The sequence below is a fragment of the Lagenorhynchus albirostris genome, chromosome 2 (genome assembly GCF_949774975.1).
Source record: "Lagenorhynchus albirostris chromosome 2, mLagAlb1.1, whole genome shotgun sequence".
Lineage (NCBI taxonomy): Eukaryota > Metazoa > Chordata > Mammalia > Artiodactyla > Delphinidae > Lagenorhynchus > Lagenorhynchus albirostris.
In genome coordinates, this window is record NC_083096.1 from 68,999,181 (window position 1) to 69,019,847 (window position 20,667).

The 20,667-nt window shown below is 46.7% G+C and overlaps 1 protein-coding gene across 4 annotated transcripts in view; it reads left to right on the forward strand.

The window, feature by feature from the left end:
• Positions 1 to 7,915: 7,915 nt before the first annotated feature.
• Positions 7,916 to 20,667, forward strand: part of OLFML2B (olfactomedin like 2B) — a 41,304-nt gene continuing 28,552 nt past the window's right edge. For all 4 annotated transcript variants that reach the window (XM_060142237.1, XM_060142239.1, XM_060142238.1 and 1 more), the window contains exons 1-3: positions 7,916 to 8,367; positions 10,839 to 11,102; positions 13,094 to 13,201. In XM_060142237.1, coding sequence (XP_059998220.1) covers positions 8,194 to 8,367; positions 10,839 to 11,102; positions 13,094 to 13,201 — 546 coding nt within the window. In that variant the 5' untranslated portion in view covers positions 7,916 to 8,193. The remainder of the gene's footprint in view (positions 8,368 to 10,838; positions 11,103 to 13,093; positions 13,202 to 20,667) is intronic.

Genomic DNA, 20,667 nt, shown 5'->3' on the forward strand with positions numbered 1-20,667 from the left:
TCTCTGGGGATACATTTTTGCTTTTCTCTAAGATGATTAATTTATGTTAAGTAAGTGCATCTTGGAAGCAGAGGGGAGACAGAGAGCCAGCCAGCCATGGGCTAGAATACAGTGGGTACCTGTCTATTTGCCTGGTCTATTAGTCCCTCCCTGGGACCTGCCCTTCTTCCCACTTCTACACAGTGACCTGACCCCCTGCACACACACCTTGCACCTGATGCATGTTGCACCAGAGTCCCTTCCCAGGGCATTTGGAATTGGGCCTGAGAAGGAGAAAGCCTCACACTCTCTTCATGTAACTATGACCTGGACACCTTATGTCTTTTGTGTGGAGAAGTCCTTAATGACCCCAGTGACACTGGAGCCCTTGGGTTCTGTGAGACAATCCTATATCCTTATAATAAAGTCCCCTTCCTCACCCCTTTTCTTTGATTAATCTGTATAAAATTGCTTTATTACTTACAACCAAGAGTTCTTAATACTTTCACCCTACTCTGTCCCCCATATCTAGAGAGTCACCGAGTCCTCTTATTTCTACCTCTTTCTGAATCTCTTAGCCACCCCTTTCTCTCTATGCCACTACCTTCATCAGAGCCTTCCCAGCTCATACCTGGATTTCAACAACAGCCTCCAAACAGGTCTCCCTACTTTAGTCTGACCCTCCAACCCATTCTACTGCCAGGACCATCTACCAGAACTCCAGTTTTATTATTTCACTCCCTTGCTTACAGCAATTTTGGGGTCTCCCTCCCACAGCCTTTGGCTCAAAATCCAAACTCCCAGCACAGTACACAGGCCTGGGGTGATCTGCCCACCATTCTCACCTCTGGACCTCCATGCTACGTCCCCTTCTCTTCTGTCTATTGTAACCCCCGTGCTCCAGCTTTGCTTGCATTTCCCAGTAACTCACCACAGTTTTACCATCTCTAGGCTTCTGCCTGGAGTGCTGTCTCCCAGTCTTTACTGAACCAGCTTCTGTGCATCTTTAATAATCAAGAATGAGTCCTTACACCTCATTTCTAGGCTAGGTGGTAAAGCACGGACCAGGCCTTTCCTTTCTCCACATTCTCCTCTCTGGCATTGTCCCGTAATGCGTCCTTTTGACTTTGCAGTGTTTTCCCACGGCTGCTTCCCTAGCAAAATCTGTTATCAGTTATTTATTTCCTGGTATAGATTTAAGGCAATGCATTGCCTCTACCAGAAGTATTCATGTGTTAAGACTCATCACTGAAGGCAGAACTTATTAAAGGGATATCAGACATCTATGAAAAGGCAGGGAAGGCATGTGAATGCCCTGAAAAAGCACACCACAGGATAGCACGTAATCTGTACCAGTGTGCTGCTCTCTGCTTTTAAGCATGGAGGTCTCCTGGAACCAGGAGAGAGGGAGAGGCAGTGAAGGAAGAGAGAGGGGTAGGGAAGAGAGAGAGAGAGAGATCATGGTGTGTAGAAGCCACAGGCTGTATGCAGTGTTCCTGGCCTGCCCCAGGACAGTGTTGGGTGGTTGCCGGTTGTGCCTGCAGAATTTTAGGGGGCTCCACTCACGTAAGCTATGATGGGAATTGTATCTCTCGGAGTTCTGCCATGTAGGAGCCGTGGAAAATTCCTTGCGAAGGCAAAGGGCCTCTGCCTACCTATCCCTCCTTGGGCCAGCACAAGTCATAGAGGACAGGGGAGCTTCCCTCTGAGTCAGAGCAATGACCCGTCCAGCACAGGACTCTGGCTTGGGCAGAGACAACCCAGGAGGCCAGGTGGTCTGCAAACAAGAGAAGTATAGTTGTTGTATTGCCTTTCTCTCTGCTTTCTACTCTTCACCACATGAGTGATTCATGTAATCTGAAGATCTGACTATGGCCATTCTCCTAGCCCAAATCTTTTAATGGCTTCTCACCGCCTACCTCTTTGCAGTTACGAACAACTTTGTTTTTACTAAAATACCTTCAGAGGGAAAAAAAGCCTTTTGTATGCCTCCCCAGGATTACATGTAATCTTTATAACATGAGCTCATAAAGGCAGAGGTTTTGTCTTCTTCATCTTTTGTGCTCAGCAGGCCATAGAGCACCCGGCCCATAATATACATTCAATAAATGAGTTACACTGAATTTTAAAAAGGGAGAAAACCTAGAAGATCAAAGGCAAAATAAGAAGCTGAGAAAGCAGCAAAGCAGAGTGAACAGGAGAAAAAAGACTTCATTCTCGGCCAGGCTTTCCATCATCCCTTTCCAGCATTTTATGACAGTTCCCTGGCAGGGCTCCCACCCTGCAGTGAGCTGGGGAAGGGAGACGGCAGAATGATGGTGCTCGTGGGATTCTTCCCTGCTCTTTGATTCTGAGGCTGTGGGACAGGTGCCTTTTCTAAATTACACACTAAGGTGGCAGGTCATTTCTAGCCACCCCAGCCCCACCTGGCAAATGAAGCCTTGGTTTTCAACAGACGGGCATTTCAGAGCAAAGTCCGGAGGCTCCCAGGTAAACTGGAAAACAGATGCTCTTGCCAGAAGGAAACTTGGCTGGGGAGGCCTGGTGGATACAGCAGGAATCTCTGAGGAATCCCCAGAGCCCGGCAACCTGCCAGCTGGCCAAAACCTATAAAGGTCCTGGGTCTCAGGTTGCTGAAGTGGCATGCTCAGGGCTTTCTGGGACCCTGTTCTTTGAACATTTCCACAGTAAGTATGCCCCTCTTTGAGGCTGCTTCCTCATTTGTAAAAGGGGATGATACGACCTAGCTCAGGGGTTTTTTTTTTTGAACATCAGATGACACGTGCACACAGTGAGCACTCAGTACAGAGTGGTCATCATACAGCTCATTGTCTTGGTGCCTCAATGACTTCCTCTGCAAACAGGGAGAGCAGTACTTACTTTGCATGAATACTCTGAGGATCAGGTGAAGTGAGATCTGTAGGCACTCAGCAAAGACTGCACGGAGCTTACGTCAACTTGGATGCTCTAAAGCCAAACCGAGCTCATCTCAGGATCTTCAGATCAAGTTATCAGACTGGCAGGTGGGAGGAATGCCACAGTATATCCAGATTTCTAAAAGGTAGGTGACAGAAGTCTGTCGGAAAATGCTTTTAGACATGATGAAAACACGTGGCCTAAGCACCGATGCCTCTGACTGCCGGAGCAATCAGCAAAAAAGTTAATATCAATAAAGAAAGATTTTTCGTATTATGGGTAGGGCTCTAGAATATGAATGAATATGACTTTTTAAAATTACTGATTTGCATTAAGACAGAAACTAGGCTTATTGAATTTGGAAATGATCCCAAACTGGGACAAAAGCAAAAACAGCTAGATTTCAACAGAATGAAAAGATGGGCCAAAACCATCATAATATTCAATGGGAAAAAAATGTAAAGCCTGGAATTTGGGTTAAAACAAAAACAACAACATCGCTGGAGAGCACAAGATGGAGAAAACAAGTATAAAATTCATGTAAAAGAAAAAAGAAGAGGAAAAAACTACATTTAAAAAATAAATCAATGTGAATCATTGGTGTGATGTAACTGCCAGAAAAACAAAGGCAATCTTTGGCTGTATTAATAAAACAACAGTGCCCAGAAAAAGGGAAGAAATAGTTTCAATATGCTCTAACAGCTACTCAAACTGGAGCCTTTCTAGAGAAAAAATAAGCAGAATAATAGAAGGTCTAGAAGGTCACGTGGTCTGAGAAACAGGTGAATAAAAAGGAAATAAAAGGTGAAGAAGGGACTTCCCTGGTGGCACAGTGGTTAAGAATCCACCTGCCAATGCAGGGGACATGGGTTCGAGCCCTGGTCTAGGAGGATCCCACATGCCACAGAGCAGCTAAGCCTGTGCGCCACAACTACTGAGCCTGCATGCCACAACTACTGAAGCCCACGTGCCTAGAGCCCATGCTCCGCAACAAAGGGAGGCCACCACAATGAGAAGCCTGTGCACCGCAACGAAGAGTAGCCAACGCTCGCTGCAACTAGAGAAAGCCCGCACGCAGCAATGAAGACCCAATGCAGCCAAAATAAATAAATAAAATAATTTTTAAAAAAAAGGTGAAGAAAGTGGGGGACTTCCCTGGTGGTGCAGTGGTTAAGAATCCACCTGCCACTATATGCCAATAAAATGGACAACCTGGAAGAATGGAAAAATTCTTAGAAAAGCACAACGTTTCAAGACTGAACCAGGAAGAAATAGAAAATATAAAGAGACCAATCACAAGCACTGAAATTGAGACTGTGATTAAAAATCTTCCAACAAACAAAAGCCCAGGACCAGATGGCTTCACAGGAGAATTCTTTCAAACATTTAGAGAAGAGCTAACACCTCTCCTTCTCAAACACTTCCAAACTCATTCTACGAGGCCACCATCACCATGACACCAAAATCAGACAACGATGTCACAAAGGAAGAAAACGACAGGCCAATATCACTGATGAACATAGATGTAAAAATCCTCAACAAAATACTAGTAAACAGAATCCAACAGCACATTAAACGGATCACACACCATGATCAAGTGGGGTTTATCCCAGGAATGCAAGGATTCTTCAATATACACAAATCAATCAATGTGATAAACCATATTAACAAATTGAAGGAGAAAAACCATATGATCATTTCAATAGATGCAGAAAAAGCTTTTGAAAAAATTCAACACCCATTTATGATAAAAAACCATCCAAAAAGTAGGCATAGAGGGAACTTACCTCCACATAATAAAGGCCATATATGACAAACCCACAGCCAACATCATTCTCAATGGTGAAAAACTGAAACCATTTCCTGTAAGATCAGGAACAACACAAAGTTGTCCACTCTCACCACTCTTATTCAACATAGTTTTGGAAGTTTTAGCCACAGCAATCAGGGAAGAAAAAGAAATAAAAGGAATCCAAATCGGAAATGAAGATGTAAAGCTGTCACTGTTTGCAGATGACATGATACTATACATAGAGAATCCTAAAGATGCTACCAGAAAACTACTAGAGCTAATCAATGAATTTGGTAAAGTAGCAGGAGACAAAATAAATGCACAGAAATCTCTTGCATTCCTATTCAGTAATGATGAAAAATCTGAAAGTGAAATTAAGGAAACACTCCCATTTACCACTGCAACAAAAAGAAAAAATACCTAGGAATAAACCTACATAAGGCGTTAAAAGACCTGTATGCAGAAAACTATAAGACACTGATGAAAGAAATTAAAGATGACACAAACAGATGGAGAGATATACCATGTTCTTGGATTGGAAGAATCAACATTGTGAAAATGACTCTACTATCCAAAGCAATCTACAGATTCAATGCAATCCCTATCAAACTACCAATGGCATTTTTCACAGAACTAGAAAAAATTTCACAATTTGTATGGAAACACAAAAGACCCCGAGTAACCAAAGCAACCTTGAGAAAGAAAAACGGAGCTGGAGGAATCAGGCTCCCTGACTTCAGACTATACTACAAAGCTACAGTAATCAAGACAGTATGGTACTGGCACAAAACCAGAAATATAGATCAATGGAACAGGATAGAAAGCCCAGAGATAAACCCACGCACATATGGTCACCTTATTTTTTATAAAGGAGGCAAGAATATACAATGGAGAAAAGACAGACTCTTCAATAAGTGGTACTGGGAAAACTGGACAGTTACATATGAAAGAATGATATTAGAACACTCCCTAACACCATACACAAAAATAAACTCAAAATGGATTAAAGACCTAACTGTAAGGCCAGACACTATCAAACTCTTAGAGGAAAACATAGGCAGAACACTCTATGACATAAATCACAGCAAGATCCTTTTTGACCCACCTCCTAGAGAAATGGAAATAAAAACAAAAATAAACAAGTGGGACCTAATGAAACGTCAAAGCTTTTGCACAGCAGAGGAAACCATAAACAAGACCAAAAGACAACCCTCAGAATGGGAGAAAATATTTGCAAATGAAGCAACTGACAAAGGATTAATCCTCAAAATTTACAAGCAGCTTATGCAGCTCAATAACAAAAAAACAACCCAATCCAAAAATGGGCAGAAGACCTAAATAGACATTTTCCAAAGAAGATATACAGTTTGCCAACAAACACATGAAAGGATGCTCAACATCATTAATCATTAGAGAAATGCAAATCAAAACTACAATGAGATATCATCTCACACCAGTCAGAATGGCCATCATCAAAAAATCTACAAACAATAAATGCTGGAGAGGGTGTGAAGAAAAGGGAACCCTCTTGCACTGTTGGTGGGAATGTAAATTGATACAGCCACTATGGAGAACAATATGGAGGTTCCTTTTTTTTTTTTTTTTTTGTGGTACGCGGGCCTCTCACTGTTGTGGCCTCTCCCGTTGCGGAGCACAGGCTCCAGACGCGCAGGCTCAGCGGCCATGGCTCACAGGCCCAGCCGCTCCGCGGCACGTGGGATCTTCCCGGACCGGGGCATGAACCCGTGTCCCGTGCATTGGCAGATGGACTCTCAACCACTGCGCCACCAAGGAAGCCCTGCAGTTTCCTTTAAAAACTAAAAATAGAACTATCAAACGACCCAGCAATCCCACTACTGGGCATATACCCTGAGAAAACCATAATTCAAAAAGAGTCATGTACCACAATGTTCATTGCAGCTCTATTTACAATAGCCAGGACATGGAAGCAACCTAACTGTCCACTGACAGATGAATGGATAAAGAAGATGTGGCATATACATACAATGGAATGTTACTCAGCCATAAAAAGAAACGAAATTGAGCTATTTGTAGTGAGGTGGATGGACCTAGAGTCTGTCATACACAGTGAAGTAAGTCAGAAAGAAAAAAACAAATACTGTATGCTAACACATATATATGGAATCTTTAGGGAAAAAAAAAGGTTCTGAAGAACCTAGGAGCAGGACAGGAATAAAGACACAGACGTAGAGAATGCACTTGAGGACACAGGGAGGAGGAAGGGTAAGCTGGGACGAAGTGAGAGAGTGGCATGGACTTACATACACTACCAAATGTAAAATAGGTAGCTAGTGGGACGCAGCTGCATAGCACAGGAAGATCAGCTTGGAGCTTTGTGACCACCTAGAGGGGTGGGATAGGGAGGGTGGGAGGGAGACGCAAGAGAGAGGAGTAATGGGTATATATGTATATGTATAGCTGATTCACTTTGTTACAAAGCAGAAACTAACACACCATTGTAAAGCAATTATAATCCAATAAAGATGTTAAAAAAAGCTATCCTCTGGTTGGAGGTATTGTCAGGTTCTAAAGCTGCCGCAGGCAAGCAAACTACCGATGGCGCTAAGTTCAAAGCTGCCAAATATCTTTCCCAAAGTCAAGTCAGGGAAAAGAAACGTCCAACAGTAAATGTTCCATCTCTCCTCCAGATGCAATAAAAGGAGGATGCTGAGGATCCATCCATACTTGCTCGTGCTTGGAGAGAGTTCTCGCTGCCTACCTCCCATCCCAGAGGAAACTCGCTCCTCTCCGCGAGAATGGGCACAAGAGATCTCCAAATTTCAGGGATCCCGGTTGGGGTGATTTCTCTCCCTTTATCATTTGCGGTCAGATGAAGGAAAGGGGCGACATCACCCCCCCGCGGAGGGCGTGCGCAGCAGCTGAGGTCGGGGGGGGCGGGGTCGGCCAGGAACCCCTCCGCCGGAGCCCCGGGCGCTACCCGGTCCTCCTCCTCCGCGCCGTAACTTGCTGCATCCCCGCTGCCCGGCACAATAGAGGCTCCGCCCTCCCTCCGCGCCAGCGCTCCGCGGCGCAGTCGTCCAGCAGCCCTCGCAGCTGCCCGCCCCACACCCCCACCGGGTCCCCTTGCGCCCCCGGGCTCCCAGCCGCCCGCCCCCGCGCGCCCCGCCCCGCCCGCCTCTGCCAGGACCCCTTCCTTCCACCTGAGCCCTCTCCAGAGGACGGCGCGCTCGGCGAGCCTTACCACCTCCACCTTCCCCGTCACCTCCTCCTATCCTGCGCCCCACTCTCTACCGGGGCCGCACGGTCGGGGCTGATCGCGTTGGGAAGGAGATGACCAGGGTCTCTAGGGAGCATCTTCCCGCCCCGCTCAGCCGCACCCAGCTTTGGAAGGCGCTGTGAGCAGCCACTCTCGGGCTCCAGCCAGACACCCTCTCGCCTTAGTCCTTGCCGAGACACCCCCCCTCCACCCCACCGGACCCCAGCCATTCTCCGAAGGGGCCGAGCTCCCTCTTGTCGCGTCCCTCATGGCCAAGTCTTTGCGGCTAGCTCTCTGCTTCGCTCTGGTTATGGCTCTGGGCTGGGGGTACAGCACTCCCCCGACTGGGACGACCGAGCCCCCAGATGTGCAGACGGTGGCGCCCACGGAGGACGAGACTCTGCAAAACGAAGCGGACAACCAGGAGAACGTTTTATCTCAGGTAGGCTGCGAGTCCCATGCTCCCCCCTCTTGCCCTGGGTAGTGGCAAGAGCCTTAAGATGGTCCTTGCTGAAGCGTTCGGAAGCAGCCTTTCTCCCTCCATTACCAAAGGGGAGGGCACTTTTCCTTTATCAGAATATTTTCTTAAGCAAAGGGACATGGGTCCTCCTCTCAAAATCATAGGGTCTTTCAAAGTTACAGAATCAGAAAGGAGAGGAGAAGGAAGGGAAGACACCACACAACTCCCTGAGAAGAAGAAGAAAAAAAAATCAAAACCTTTTGGTTGAAGGGGTGTAGAAAGTGTGGCCATCTCTTGTCTGTGTGGCTGGTTGTCAGAATTGGAATGTGAAAACAGGCGGGCATGCTGGACAGGAGGCAGATGGCGTAACCCACGGGGAGATATTTCATTGCTCGGAGTGAGACACCCAGGGAGAAAACAGAACAGCAACAAGTGTGAGGAATATGAGATGACCCCCAAACAGAGGGACTGATGGTAAGTCCCCCCCATATTGAGAAGGTGAAATGGAAATGCAGATCCAGTCAGGTCCAGCAGGCGCTAGTGGGGAGGGGAGGGAGTGACAGCTGATAGGGACAGGATCTGTAACATATCCTTTTATGAAGTACTTTCACTTGGTTTATTTGACTCGATCCCCGCACAATCCTTATTCCCATTCTATAGTTAAGGACCATAAGGCTTAGAAGAGTAAAGGGTCCTAGAGATGGGTAGAGCCAGGTCTTCTGACAATCTCACGGTTGTCCCAACTCAGATCTTGTAAAAGACAGTTCTCTCTAGAGTGTTTATTTCATGCTTTCCAGAGCCTGCATGATGATTGTGTGGTGGGTGTAGTCATAATCCTAAGGATGAGGGATGGCTGAGAAAGGGTTCCTGTAGTGCTGCCGTACCTCCACTAAGCCTTGGGACTGGGGTCCTTGGCTCCTTTCTGTAGAAACGCTTGGCATTTATCAAGCACTAGTCTCCTCACCCTTCCTTTAATAATTATGCTAATACATGCCCTGTACTCACCCATAACCTCACACTGACCCCCAAATCGAAAAGACATATAAATCCTTCACATTGGGGCTCTGGAGGACCATCAACAAAAGCCTTCCTGAAACCGGAGCCTCCTGATAGGAAGGAATCCACCCAAGCTCTCAGAGCAGGGATACGTAGGAATCTAGGCAGAGTCTCAGAGAGCAGACAGCTACGATTTACTCTCAGCACGTAAAGACTGGCCAATTAAGTCACCCTGAACTACACAGCTCCTTCTTCCACTGGTCCATTCTGCATTTGACAACAGTCCTAAAACAAATATTAGTATTAGCAGAAACCCAACCCTTGTAAAAAAAAACATAATGAGACTTCTTCCCCCCTCCGACAGCATCCCAGGAACATATCCACTCCAACAAGCTCAAAGCTTGCCTGACACGGTCATTAGTCAAATGAAGGGAACCCTTCTCTGTGCCCACAAAGGGACCCCTAACTTCAGGGATGTAGGATGTCTTGGAGAGGAGCTGGGGAGGAGCCTTTTCCCCAGCAAGTGCCTAGGATCGTGGTTCCAGAAAGCCTGCTGTTATGTGTTTTCCTGCCTGGGGAGGCCGGCGGGGGCAAGCACTCAGAAGGAAATGTTTAGCGCTGTAGAAGCCGCAAGTGCTGCCAGTTCGCTCTCCTGGCTTTGTCTTGGGGTTTGGGTGCAGAAGCTATTCTAGGATCCGTATGAACCCTTGGGCTGAGTAAACCTTACTGACGTTTGGACCTGTCTCTCTCCTCCCAGTTTCTTTTCTCCAAATCTAACCCATCCTTTGAGACCAGATCAGATGCCATTTCCTCCAAGAAGTCTTCCCTGGTGCCTGGCTAGAGACACTCTCTGTGGCCCTCTGTTTGAGCTCCCGTTGCACTCCCACTTCAGGGGGCCTTAACACTCCCTAACTGGTGTGACTGTTATTTCTATATCTCCTGCACTGTAAGCTCCTTGAGAGCAGTCTCTCTGTCTGGCCCATTGCTTTACCTCTCACAGCACCTAGCTCAGTCCCAAGGTGGCACTCAATAAATGGTGAATGAATGAAGGAGGACAGAAGCCAGTAGTCTTGAAATTGGAATGTCAGTTTTCCAATCCCTCCATCAATCCCTTCTCCTTTCCTTTTTCAATCTAAATCTGGATTCTAGCTAAAGCAAGGACTACCGGAAGGATGACAGGGCTCATTTGTTTTTTTCCTTTAAATGATGAAAGGCTAAGGCCCCCTGAGAAATGCACAGCTTTCCAAGGTAAACAAGAGAGCTGAACTCTGAGTGCCTCCCAGGAAATGCTAGAGTCAGCAAATTGTGTTGCGATGACCTTTTCAACTCCACATCAGAGCTGTCTGAGGTCTCTGGCTAGCAGGACACCTGACAAAGTGAACAGAGAGCCTTCTTCAGGACCCTAAGTGATGCCTGTGTTTGCACACCCTCAACCTGTTCTCTCTCTCTTTGTCTAGTTGCTCGGAGACTATGACAAAGTTAAGGCCGTGTCTGAGGGCTCGGACTGTCAGTGCAAGTGTGTAGTGCGACCCCTGGGCCGAGACGCCTGCCAAAGGGTCAACGAGGGGACCTCCAGGAAGGAAGACTTCTACACTGTGGAAACCATCACCTCAGGCTCATCCTGCAAGTGTGCCTGTGTTGCACCGCCATCCGCCCTCAATCCCTGTGAGGGAGACTTCAGGCTCCAGAAGCTTCGGGAGGCAGACAGCCGGGACTTGAAGGTAGGACCTGGTGTGGGTTGATGCCTGGGTGAGAGGGTGCCTTAGGGACCCATGCCTCTGGCAAGGCTGTTGCTGGGGATTGTAGGCCTTTGAGTAAGTGGGCCCTGTTTTAGCCTTTAAAGGAGGTCAGACCCTGGCCTGAGAGTGTTACGTGTGGACCCAAAGCTGATGATCTGACCAACTGGTCATTTGCAACTCTAACGTCTGAGGGAGATGCCTAGAGCAAAGTGTGCCCGCCTCTCTTACGGAGCCAAGGAGGCTGGGCCTGGGAGCAGCTGCCAGACCCAGCCGGCCAAAAGAACTCAGCATTCTTCTCCAGGAGAGTTACTGCCACGATTTGCTGTCAGCACAGGAGGCACCCCAAAGACACACCAGACACACAGAGAGAAGTGAGCCTTTAGTCCTCATTGCAAGGGCTGGGTGACCCAGAGAAGAAGGGGCCTGGGGCCTGGGGCCTGCTCTAGGTCCAGTCATCAAACTTCAGTCCTGTAATTCTGGTCCACAGGATGGGGAAGCTCAGGCCCTCCCTGGAGCGGCCCAGTGGGTCAGCTGAGGGCTTCATCTGATGCTGTCCTCCCCTCTTCATCTGCAGCGTGGGGTCGTGGGACGAGCTTGGCTTGGAGTCAGACTCGGGTTCAAATCAGTGCTCTGCTACTGCTTGCTGTGTGATGCTACTCAAGTTACTCACATGATCTGACCTCAGTCTCCTTGAGTTAAAAAGTAGGAAGAATAACATCTACCTTTGGGGGTCGTTTTGAGAATCGATGAGATGACAGCTATTGAGTACTTGGCACAATACCTGACATATAGTTGAGGCTCAGTAGACACTAGTTCCATTAATGAATGACCATGTAAAGTGCTACCGCTGTGCCGGCAGCTGGTACACACTCGGTAACTGGTCATCATTGATATTCCTTTAAGCAGAGTAGGGTTTACCAATAAAATGAGTGTCCCAGGAGTCAGCCACATCACTCAGAACTACAGCTCTGCCATGAAACAATCTCTGAACCAAAGGCACAGTTACCCAGTTATAGGACTGGATTCTTGGGGGATTCTGAAACAACAGTATGCAAAATTTTAGGAATCAGAAAATCATCACAGTACATATTAATCAGCTACCCTCCCTTGGCCTTTACCCAGGATTCAGCTATCTTCCTCTGAGGGGGAGGAAGGAGATCTTCTAAACATGAGCATTTCATACGTTGAATTCTTCATCTCATAGAAAAGCTGTTATTGGAGGAGCAGAGGTTGCACACTAGTGTCCAACAAACTCTTCAGGGATGGTCCTTGGCAGGGAGGCTCAGTTTAAGCATCTCTCATCTGCTTCCTTAACCTGCACTTTGCATGCCCTGGATGTCACCAGCGCCTCAGCCACCTTCCTCCCAGTGGCTCTGTACTGGCAGGAAGGACAGTGTTGAAAAAACTGAGAGAGCTGGGTACCCTATGACAACTTGCCGCCTCAAAGATGGGCCACTGGGTCTCTTTTACCCCAGGGGCAGTTTTGCTTTTAGTGCTAAGGAAAAGCTTGTTGGTGTCTTCCAGGGACTTCAGCAGACAATGCATGTGAGTGTTTCAGATCACTTGTTGTGGGCCAAGTACTGTACTAGGTATCATGGGTAATCAAAGATGAAGATGACGTAGCACTACTTCCAAGGAGCTCACAGTCTAGTATGAAAGACAGACATGCGTGCAACTGATGGACTTAGTAAAAGAAGTATAAACAGTTTGGCGAAGCTGTCCAGACCTCAGTTGACTTGTTCTTGTAGGATTCTCCCATTTTCTTACCCGCGTATTCCAATAGACAGAGTACACCTACACCATTGGGTCTGCTTATGTGCCCACCCACACAAGTGCTGGTTTCTGAGGGCCACCTCTCAACTTCTGGCTAGTGGCTTCCCTGTCCAGCCTCCAACATGGAGATCTAAAAGGAAACGTCTCCCTCTGGACCTGTCTGCCCCAGCCTTGGACTAACGCCTGCCTTTGTTTCATAGCTCTCCACCATCATAGACATGCTGGAAGGAGCTTTCTATGGCCTGGATCTCCTGAAACTGCATTCGGTTACCACCAAACTGGTGGGGAGAGTGGACAAACTAGAGGAGGTAAGGAAGAGTCTGGGTTTCCATATCTTTCTCTTGATCTGGCCCCAAAGTGCATCAAACTTACCATACACTTTTCTTCAGAAAGCATGTACCCTGGCTGTGTTTAACCCATTATCCTTTGGAAAGAAAAAAATATACACAAAACATAAAACACTCATGCAAAATCATGCCAAATTGTTGGTGACAAAGAGAAATAGTGAAATATAAATGTAAATACCTTCATTTTTCATAGATAAGAACCATATAACCAATGTATATCTATTTTCCCCTTGACTTCCAGGGAACTCAGAGTTAAATAAAATGTAAAGGTGCCGTAAGCATCTTACTTCCAGTTTTAAGATGGAGTCATGTCTCTTCTGGGTATATGTTTGTTAATTTCTCTTTTAAAAAATTGTTTTGGTACATGCCTCTGTGTGTGTGTGTTGGGGGGGTACTCCATCTCAAATCCATTTTAGAGAAAGAAGACATAAAAATGATTACTAATAAATAATATTCCTTATTGCAAAACATTCAGCCACAGGAAGAATAGACTAGTCATTTAATTTTCATAGACAGAGATACCTCATTTGTATGACTGAGTTCTAGAGAGATGCATAGCTGGAGCTATGGTTTTCAGCTGGTGTGTGATACGATGATGGGAGATAAAAGTCATTATAAACAATCATGTTGACATTGTTCTGTTGCTGTAATGCTTTCACATAGAAATAAGAAGTCATTTAGTTATCAGAAAAAGAACGATCATCATTCAGCCTGATTGGTAAGAAGCTTATGGATGTTTCTTCGACTGGCATCCAGTTCTGGAATGGATACTTGAAACAGTGACTCAAAGAGCTGCTGCTTCAAGTAGAAAACTATTTCATTTTTAGAATTTTTTTAAACATTTTTTGTTGGAGTAGAGTTGCTTTACAATGTTGTGTTAGTTCCTACTGTACAGCAAAGTGAATCAGCGATACGTATACCTACATCCCCTCTTTTTTGGATTTCCTTCCCATTTAGGTCACCACAGAGCACTGAGTAGAGTTCCCTGTGCCATACAGTAGGTTCTCATTAGTTACCTACATCATACATAGTATCAAAAGTGTATCTATGTCAATCCCCGTCTCCCAATTCATCCCACCCGCTCCCCTTCCCCCTTGGTGTCCATACGTTTGTTCTCTATGTTGGAATGTTAATATAAGAGGTAAATTTAGGGCTTCCCTGGTGGCGCAGTGGTTGAGAGTCTGCCTGCCGATGCAGGGGACACGGGTTCATGCCCTGGTCCGGGAAGATCCCACATGCCGCGGAGCGGCTGCGCCCGTGAGCCATGGCCGCTGAGCCTGCGCATCTGGAGCCTGTGCTCCGCAAGGGGAGAGGCCACAGCAGTGAGAGGCCTGCGTACTGCCAAAAAAAAAAAAAAAAAGAGGTAAATTTAATAAACATATTAATATATTCCTCCTGAAAAAGTGGGCTTTTGTGGGTCTCTCATGGAGGAGCTGAGGTTCCCTTATGGGTGATTAGTAGGTAGGATGAGAAAAAAGTAAGGATCTTTAGTGTGGCAGAAAGGGAACTCACTGTACTAGGAGTCAAGACAGAGTGAATTACTCTTTGTTTGCCACTAGCAAGCAGCCATATCTCACTTTCTCCATCTGTGAAGTGGGAAAGGTCCCCTACCTACTTTGTACGATTGCTGAGGAGATAAAAGTTGAGCTACTCCTTTTGGAAACACTTTGAAATGCTAAATAAAACAAAGCACTCAGGTTATGACCAAGGAGTGAGTGCGGGCAACTGTCCCTCTGTTGCTATGCCAAGAGAACTGGGACAAGGCTGATGAAACGCTGTGGTTTCAAGGATTGATTTCAGCACACTCCCTACACTCCTAAAAATGTTCCCAGAAAGTGAACACCAGATCCTTCTCAACCCACCCTTAGCCTTAGCTCCCCCGGCGCTGGGATGAAGTGTTTTCTGAACATGGCCATTTGCTCTGGGAGGGTTGGTAGGTCCACAGTCATGTCAGTTACGAGGTCTAATGAGTGGGGTCAGGACATTGGAGCCCAAGCTTGTAGGCAGATCAAGGTGGCCAACGGGATCATGGCAGTCCACTCTTATCACCCCAGTATTCCTGGAGGGGCTCCCTAAGAGAATCAGGCCACTTGGCATCTCGAGTCTCTCCTTTCCTGACGTTGACAGCTGGAATGATGGGATTCGGAATGGTCAACACCATCCTACTACCAATGGACTTCACGTGGGCTTGGGATTCTTTCTGCTATTTAAAACCACCTTCTGATTCTTTCAGATGGGTTCAAAAGGAATTAAACCAAGATCCCATTGGACCTTCAAAGTTGGAAAGTGCCTGTCTTTCTCTTGGCCCCTAGAACCATCCAAATGTGCAGTGCCCCTTAAAAAAAAAAAAAAGATCGATTTTCTACAGGAACAGGGGTGACAGCCACCTCTTCTGCCTTTACCTGACCTTGGCAGCCACATGTTTTTCATTCTGTCTGGAGAACACAGCCTGGGAAGGATAGCTCTGGGGGTAGAACACAGTGTTCACGAGGCCAAGGTCAGGCACTCAGCCTCTGAGAAGGCCAGTGGGCTGAGCTTTGTTCAAGGCCTATAATGTTTCCAGCCTCGTCTAGCAGCTGAGCCCTCCCTGCTGGCAAAGGGAAGGAGTGTGGATGAATTTGGTGCAGTGCCACTACCCAGCAGGATGTATCTTCTGTGCAGTCATACAGTCACTGGGTTTTTGCCCAAACCGACCTTAGTTATATCGATGAGAGCTACCTCTTTTTCAAAACTGTGGAATGATTAGTAGCAAAAACTGGACCTTTATAATAATCATCATCATCATCCCTTGTATTTGTATAGCATTTGTGGTTTTAAAGCATCCCATATACATTTCGCTTATTAGTTCCTGTGAGCTGGCCAGGATTTGAGACCCAAGGAAATGAGATGACTTTCCTTCAGTCCCAGTGCTAGTGAAGTATAGGCTGGAGCTCAGGCCTTCTGGTTCCTGGTTCCTCAGAGCCCTTTCTAATCAACCTCATAAGTTTCTTCAAATCATTGCTGGCCGCCCTGGGAGCATCAGTTTTTCCTAACCAGAACTTACAGCAATAGCTCTTCCAAGGGAATTTCTAGGCAGAACCATGGCCATACCCCATAAATCCTGTTAATAGGATTAAAGTTAATTTAGAGAAGGTCCCATCCAGTGAAAGTTTCCCCACACAGGCACCCCAAGATGACAGGGTGCTTTGGTGTGACAACAGATACAGATGGGTCTGGGCCCTGGGCCCACAGACCAGAGCAATGTCTCTCAGCTTCAAGTCCAGCCACTCGTCTCCTGGCTCTTGCTGGCTGACTCTGTCTGCAGTCTGCATGCAGTGAAAAGGCAGAATGTTGGGTAAATGGAAAAAACACTCCTTCTCCAGCCTGGCTGTGCAGGAGGAATGGGAGTGAAACTCTGCTCCTGGTCTTTGAATATTCTTGAATCCCAAAGAGAGCTGTTTGGAGGTCAGACCAGACAAAAGGGTCAAATTGGAGGGACATTTTGCCCAGAGTAAGATCAGTACTTGGCAGAAGAAGTAGGCACGCACATGTGTATACATTCACCTCAGCTATGTAGGAGGATGTAAGAATGGAAACTCCATTTGCAGATGAAAGAGGAAGAAAGGAGAGAGAAATGGAATCTGAACTGTTGAGAATCTCACCCCTTGGTAAAATCAGCTCTGGAAGCTCTTGTTGGTGGAGTGATTTTGGTTGAGCTTCTGTTTTAAATTGTGAAAAATAACACATGTATAGAAAAGTGCATAAACAATGAATGTACGGCTTAGCAAGTTATCATAAAGCAAATACCCATGTAACCAGCACCCAGCTCAAGAAACACCCCAAAAGCCCCCCACATGTCTTCTCCCACTCACATACCCCCCTGAAGGGAACCTCTATCCTGGCTTTATGTTAATCATCTTCTTGCTTTTCTTTGCCGTTTCATCACCTAAGGATGCATCCCTAAATACAACAGTTTTGTCTGGTTTTGAACTTTAAATATGTAGACTCCTACAGAAGTGTGTGTCTGTGTGTGCACGTTGGGCTTCTTCCACTCAACTTAATGTTTTTAATACTCACCTATGTCATTTTTTGGCTTGTAGTTCATTCATTTTTATTCCTGTGTAGTATTCTAGTGTGAGATTATACCACAATTTATTGATCTGTTCCACTGATGGCGGATATGGGGGTTATTTTTAGTTTTGTAATTCATAGTAACCCCAGGGGCGTCCCTCTATATGCACATCCCGTACGTGCGTACACTTCTCTGTGATATGTAAGTAGGAATGGAACTACTGGGCTATTAGTTATGCTTATCGGCAACTTTAGGGGATACAGCCGACCTTGCACAGCCCCATGTTTTCTCATCTGTGGATTCAACCAGTTTGAGTTCACATGGAATTCAACGTTTATAATTACTTGGATGTGACTGTGTACACATGTGCCTTTGTATATGTGTGGGTGTATGTCCCAGGCTCTTGAAATAGATGCATGCCTACAATTCGGTTCAACCACAGAAATTTTGGGGGGATCGAAAATATTCCCCCCCAAGTTCCAGAAAGCACCAAAAAGCACAACTTGAATTTGCTATACGCCAGCAACTATTTACATAACATTTACATCGTATTAGGTATCATAGGTCATCTAGAGATGATTTAAAGTATACAGGAGGGTGTCTTCAGGTTTTATGCAAATCCTACACCATTCTGTAGAGAGGACTTGAGTGGATTCTGGTATCTGTGGGGAGTCCTGGAACTCATCGCCTGCAGAGACCAAGGGGCGACTGTATTGCCAGGCTGTTCTCCCACGTGGTCGTACGAGTTCATGTTGCCTCCAGCAGGGTGTGAACGCTCCGCACACATTCTTACCGAAACTTGGTATTGGCAGACTTTCTAATTTTTATCAATTTGGAGCACGTATCTTAGCGGGACCCTTTCACTGTGTGCCACAAACTTAACCCCCCAAACCTCTTTCCTGTTCCCCTAGTGGAGTCCTGAAACCGCACGGGCATTCCTGTAGAACTTGTCCAAGTAGAAGTAACATCCAAGGTAGTCAATGGTCCAAGAACCTTCTATGTGGTAGATCCAGGCTGACACTCTTCTGAAAGTGGCTGGGAAGGGAAAAGGGATGCAGGAAGGCCCGGTATGTATTGGAGCTGGGGTGGGTGTAGGCACAGAATATAGGTGCCAGGAGAGATAGGAACTAGAAGTCTAGAAGGAAAATCTGTAGCTTCCAAAGGCAAAGGCAGACCCTATTCATTACACGTAGACCTGTCGTTGGCACAGATTCGGCTCAGAAGACTTTTGCTCTGAGCGCTGAATGCACCCAGAGACACAAAGACTTGTAGGCTGCCCAGGCCAAAAAGTGGATTCTGATGACAGCAGGACAAGAGGCAGAGGTACAGGCCTAGTACCACGTACTGCTTCCAGGAGTAGATTTATTATCCAAGTAAAGAAAAAGACAGACAGAGGGCCAGGTCGTTAAAATAATTTATTCTAGCATCAAGGCTTTAGTTGAATTAAGTCATGCCCGTAAAAATTGCAAATCTTTGTGAAGAAATGCCCTACCTCCACTTAGCTGCAGTACAACTGGCAACATTTATAATTACTTGGATGTGACTGTATACACATGTGCCTTTGTATACATGTGGGTGCATATCCCAGGCTCTTAAAATAGATGCATGCCTACAAGCTTCCCAAAGTGTGATTTCTGTTGCCCAAGTGTGTGTGTGACTCCTTTTCTCTCACACCTACCCGCCGTAGTTTGCAAACCCCATCCATGAGTACAGATGGCATTGTGGAACCTTGTGTGTCATCTGAAGCTTTTTCTTCTGATACTGTTGTGTCCAAGTGGGATTGAAAGTCTACAATGGATTTACCAGACCCGGAACTGGCCCTCTCCCCAGAATGTGCTGGCATGAGCACTACTGAGGGCTTCTCCCCCAGACGTAAGGATTTGGTGGCCTTTGTGTTTCTGGTCTGGAAGGCAAGATCAAAGGATCATTCCTGACTCTGGGGGATATATCTTTTTACCAGCTAATAGGAAAATGTAATTTTTGTCTGTGCAGGCCTGGCCATGGGTTAGGGGACCTGTCTCTTTCCACGCCTCTCCTCTCTGCCCTCCCTCCACTCACATCAAGACACCCCAAGTGCTTACTCTCTCTCCTGATCAAATCTGCACTCACAGAAGGGTTTGCTGTCAATCGTTTCACTCTCCTCCTTACTCAAGTGCAGCCTTGGAGAGGAGTGTCACTCCCCCTGTCTGACCATAATGTCCTCATCTGTGAAAAGGGAAAGGGTTGGAGATAATATTTCTAAGATACATTTCAGCTCTAACGTTATTTAATTCGGTTTACATCTTAGTATGGGTTCAGGTCAATATATAACCTCTCCTGGGTTTTACATATACTTCAAATCTAATCTGTCACTGTGGCGTGAAAGCTTTTCTTCTTGGCTAAAGGGATGTAAGGTGTGAGCCTCAGCCCTCCGTCCGCTGGCCTGGGAATAGCTTGCAGCTGCCGGGATGTGAGGGAGCGTGTGGTTGTACTGTGGGGTTCATCATCAGAGGCCTGGGGGCTTCTTGCTCTTTACTTTTTTGACTATCTTCCAGGCTCTGGACTTCCTGAGGACAGCCTGGGTCTAAGTCATCTTTGTTTGCCAAAGTTTAGCCCAACGTGGATGTGGACTAGATGCTCAACAGCTGTTAGGTTGGGGGAGTGACTGAACACGTCAGCTGGCCGCCCCCTGCAGCCAGGCGGGCCTGCCCTGTGGTCAGGGTTTGTGCTGTGTCCTGCCTGTCCTGTCAGCTGCGGCGTCAGCTGTTTCTAGCTGCTTTCCCCATCCAGCTGTCTTATAGGGGCTGGAGACAGCTGTCGCCTAGGGTGTCTGTCCCAGGCCACCTGGTCCTAGTTGTGTCATGGAGGGTTCTGAGGGGGGAAGGGCAGGGCAAACTATGGGAACTCCGAGCCCTCCCACCAGGTCCGATTACTCACACACTATCTCACTTCACTCCCACAAGGAACCGTGCTCCCTCTGTCCTCAGGCTTGCCGTCTGCCTCTGAGCCTTGTGCACATCCAGCCATCTACTAGTGGGGGCGCATGCCTGCTGCATGACTTGGGGCCATGGTTTGGCTCAGCTGCAATCTTGCTTAGTCTCCTTCTACAGGAGTCTCTTTACCACACACCAGCTCTGGGTCCTTGCCTTCTTCCCTGTCCCAGCCACGCCAAACCTTAGCTCCCCTCCCCTTTTCCACCTGTGTATCTGCTACTGAGATCCCACGAGTCCGTCCCACTCCACCTTTGGCGACGCGTGTCAAGCCCTGTTTTGTGTGCTGTGCCACATACAGCTCTTCATTCATTCTCCAAACCAAGCCTGGTGAGGTAGGTATCATTATTCCTTCCTCCTCGAACTGATGGGACCTGGAGTGTTCCCATCACTTGCCTTACGTAGTT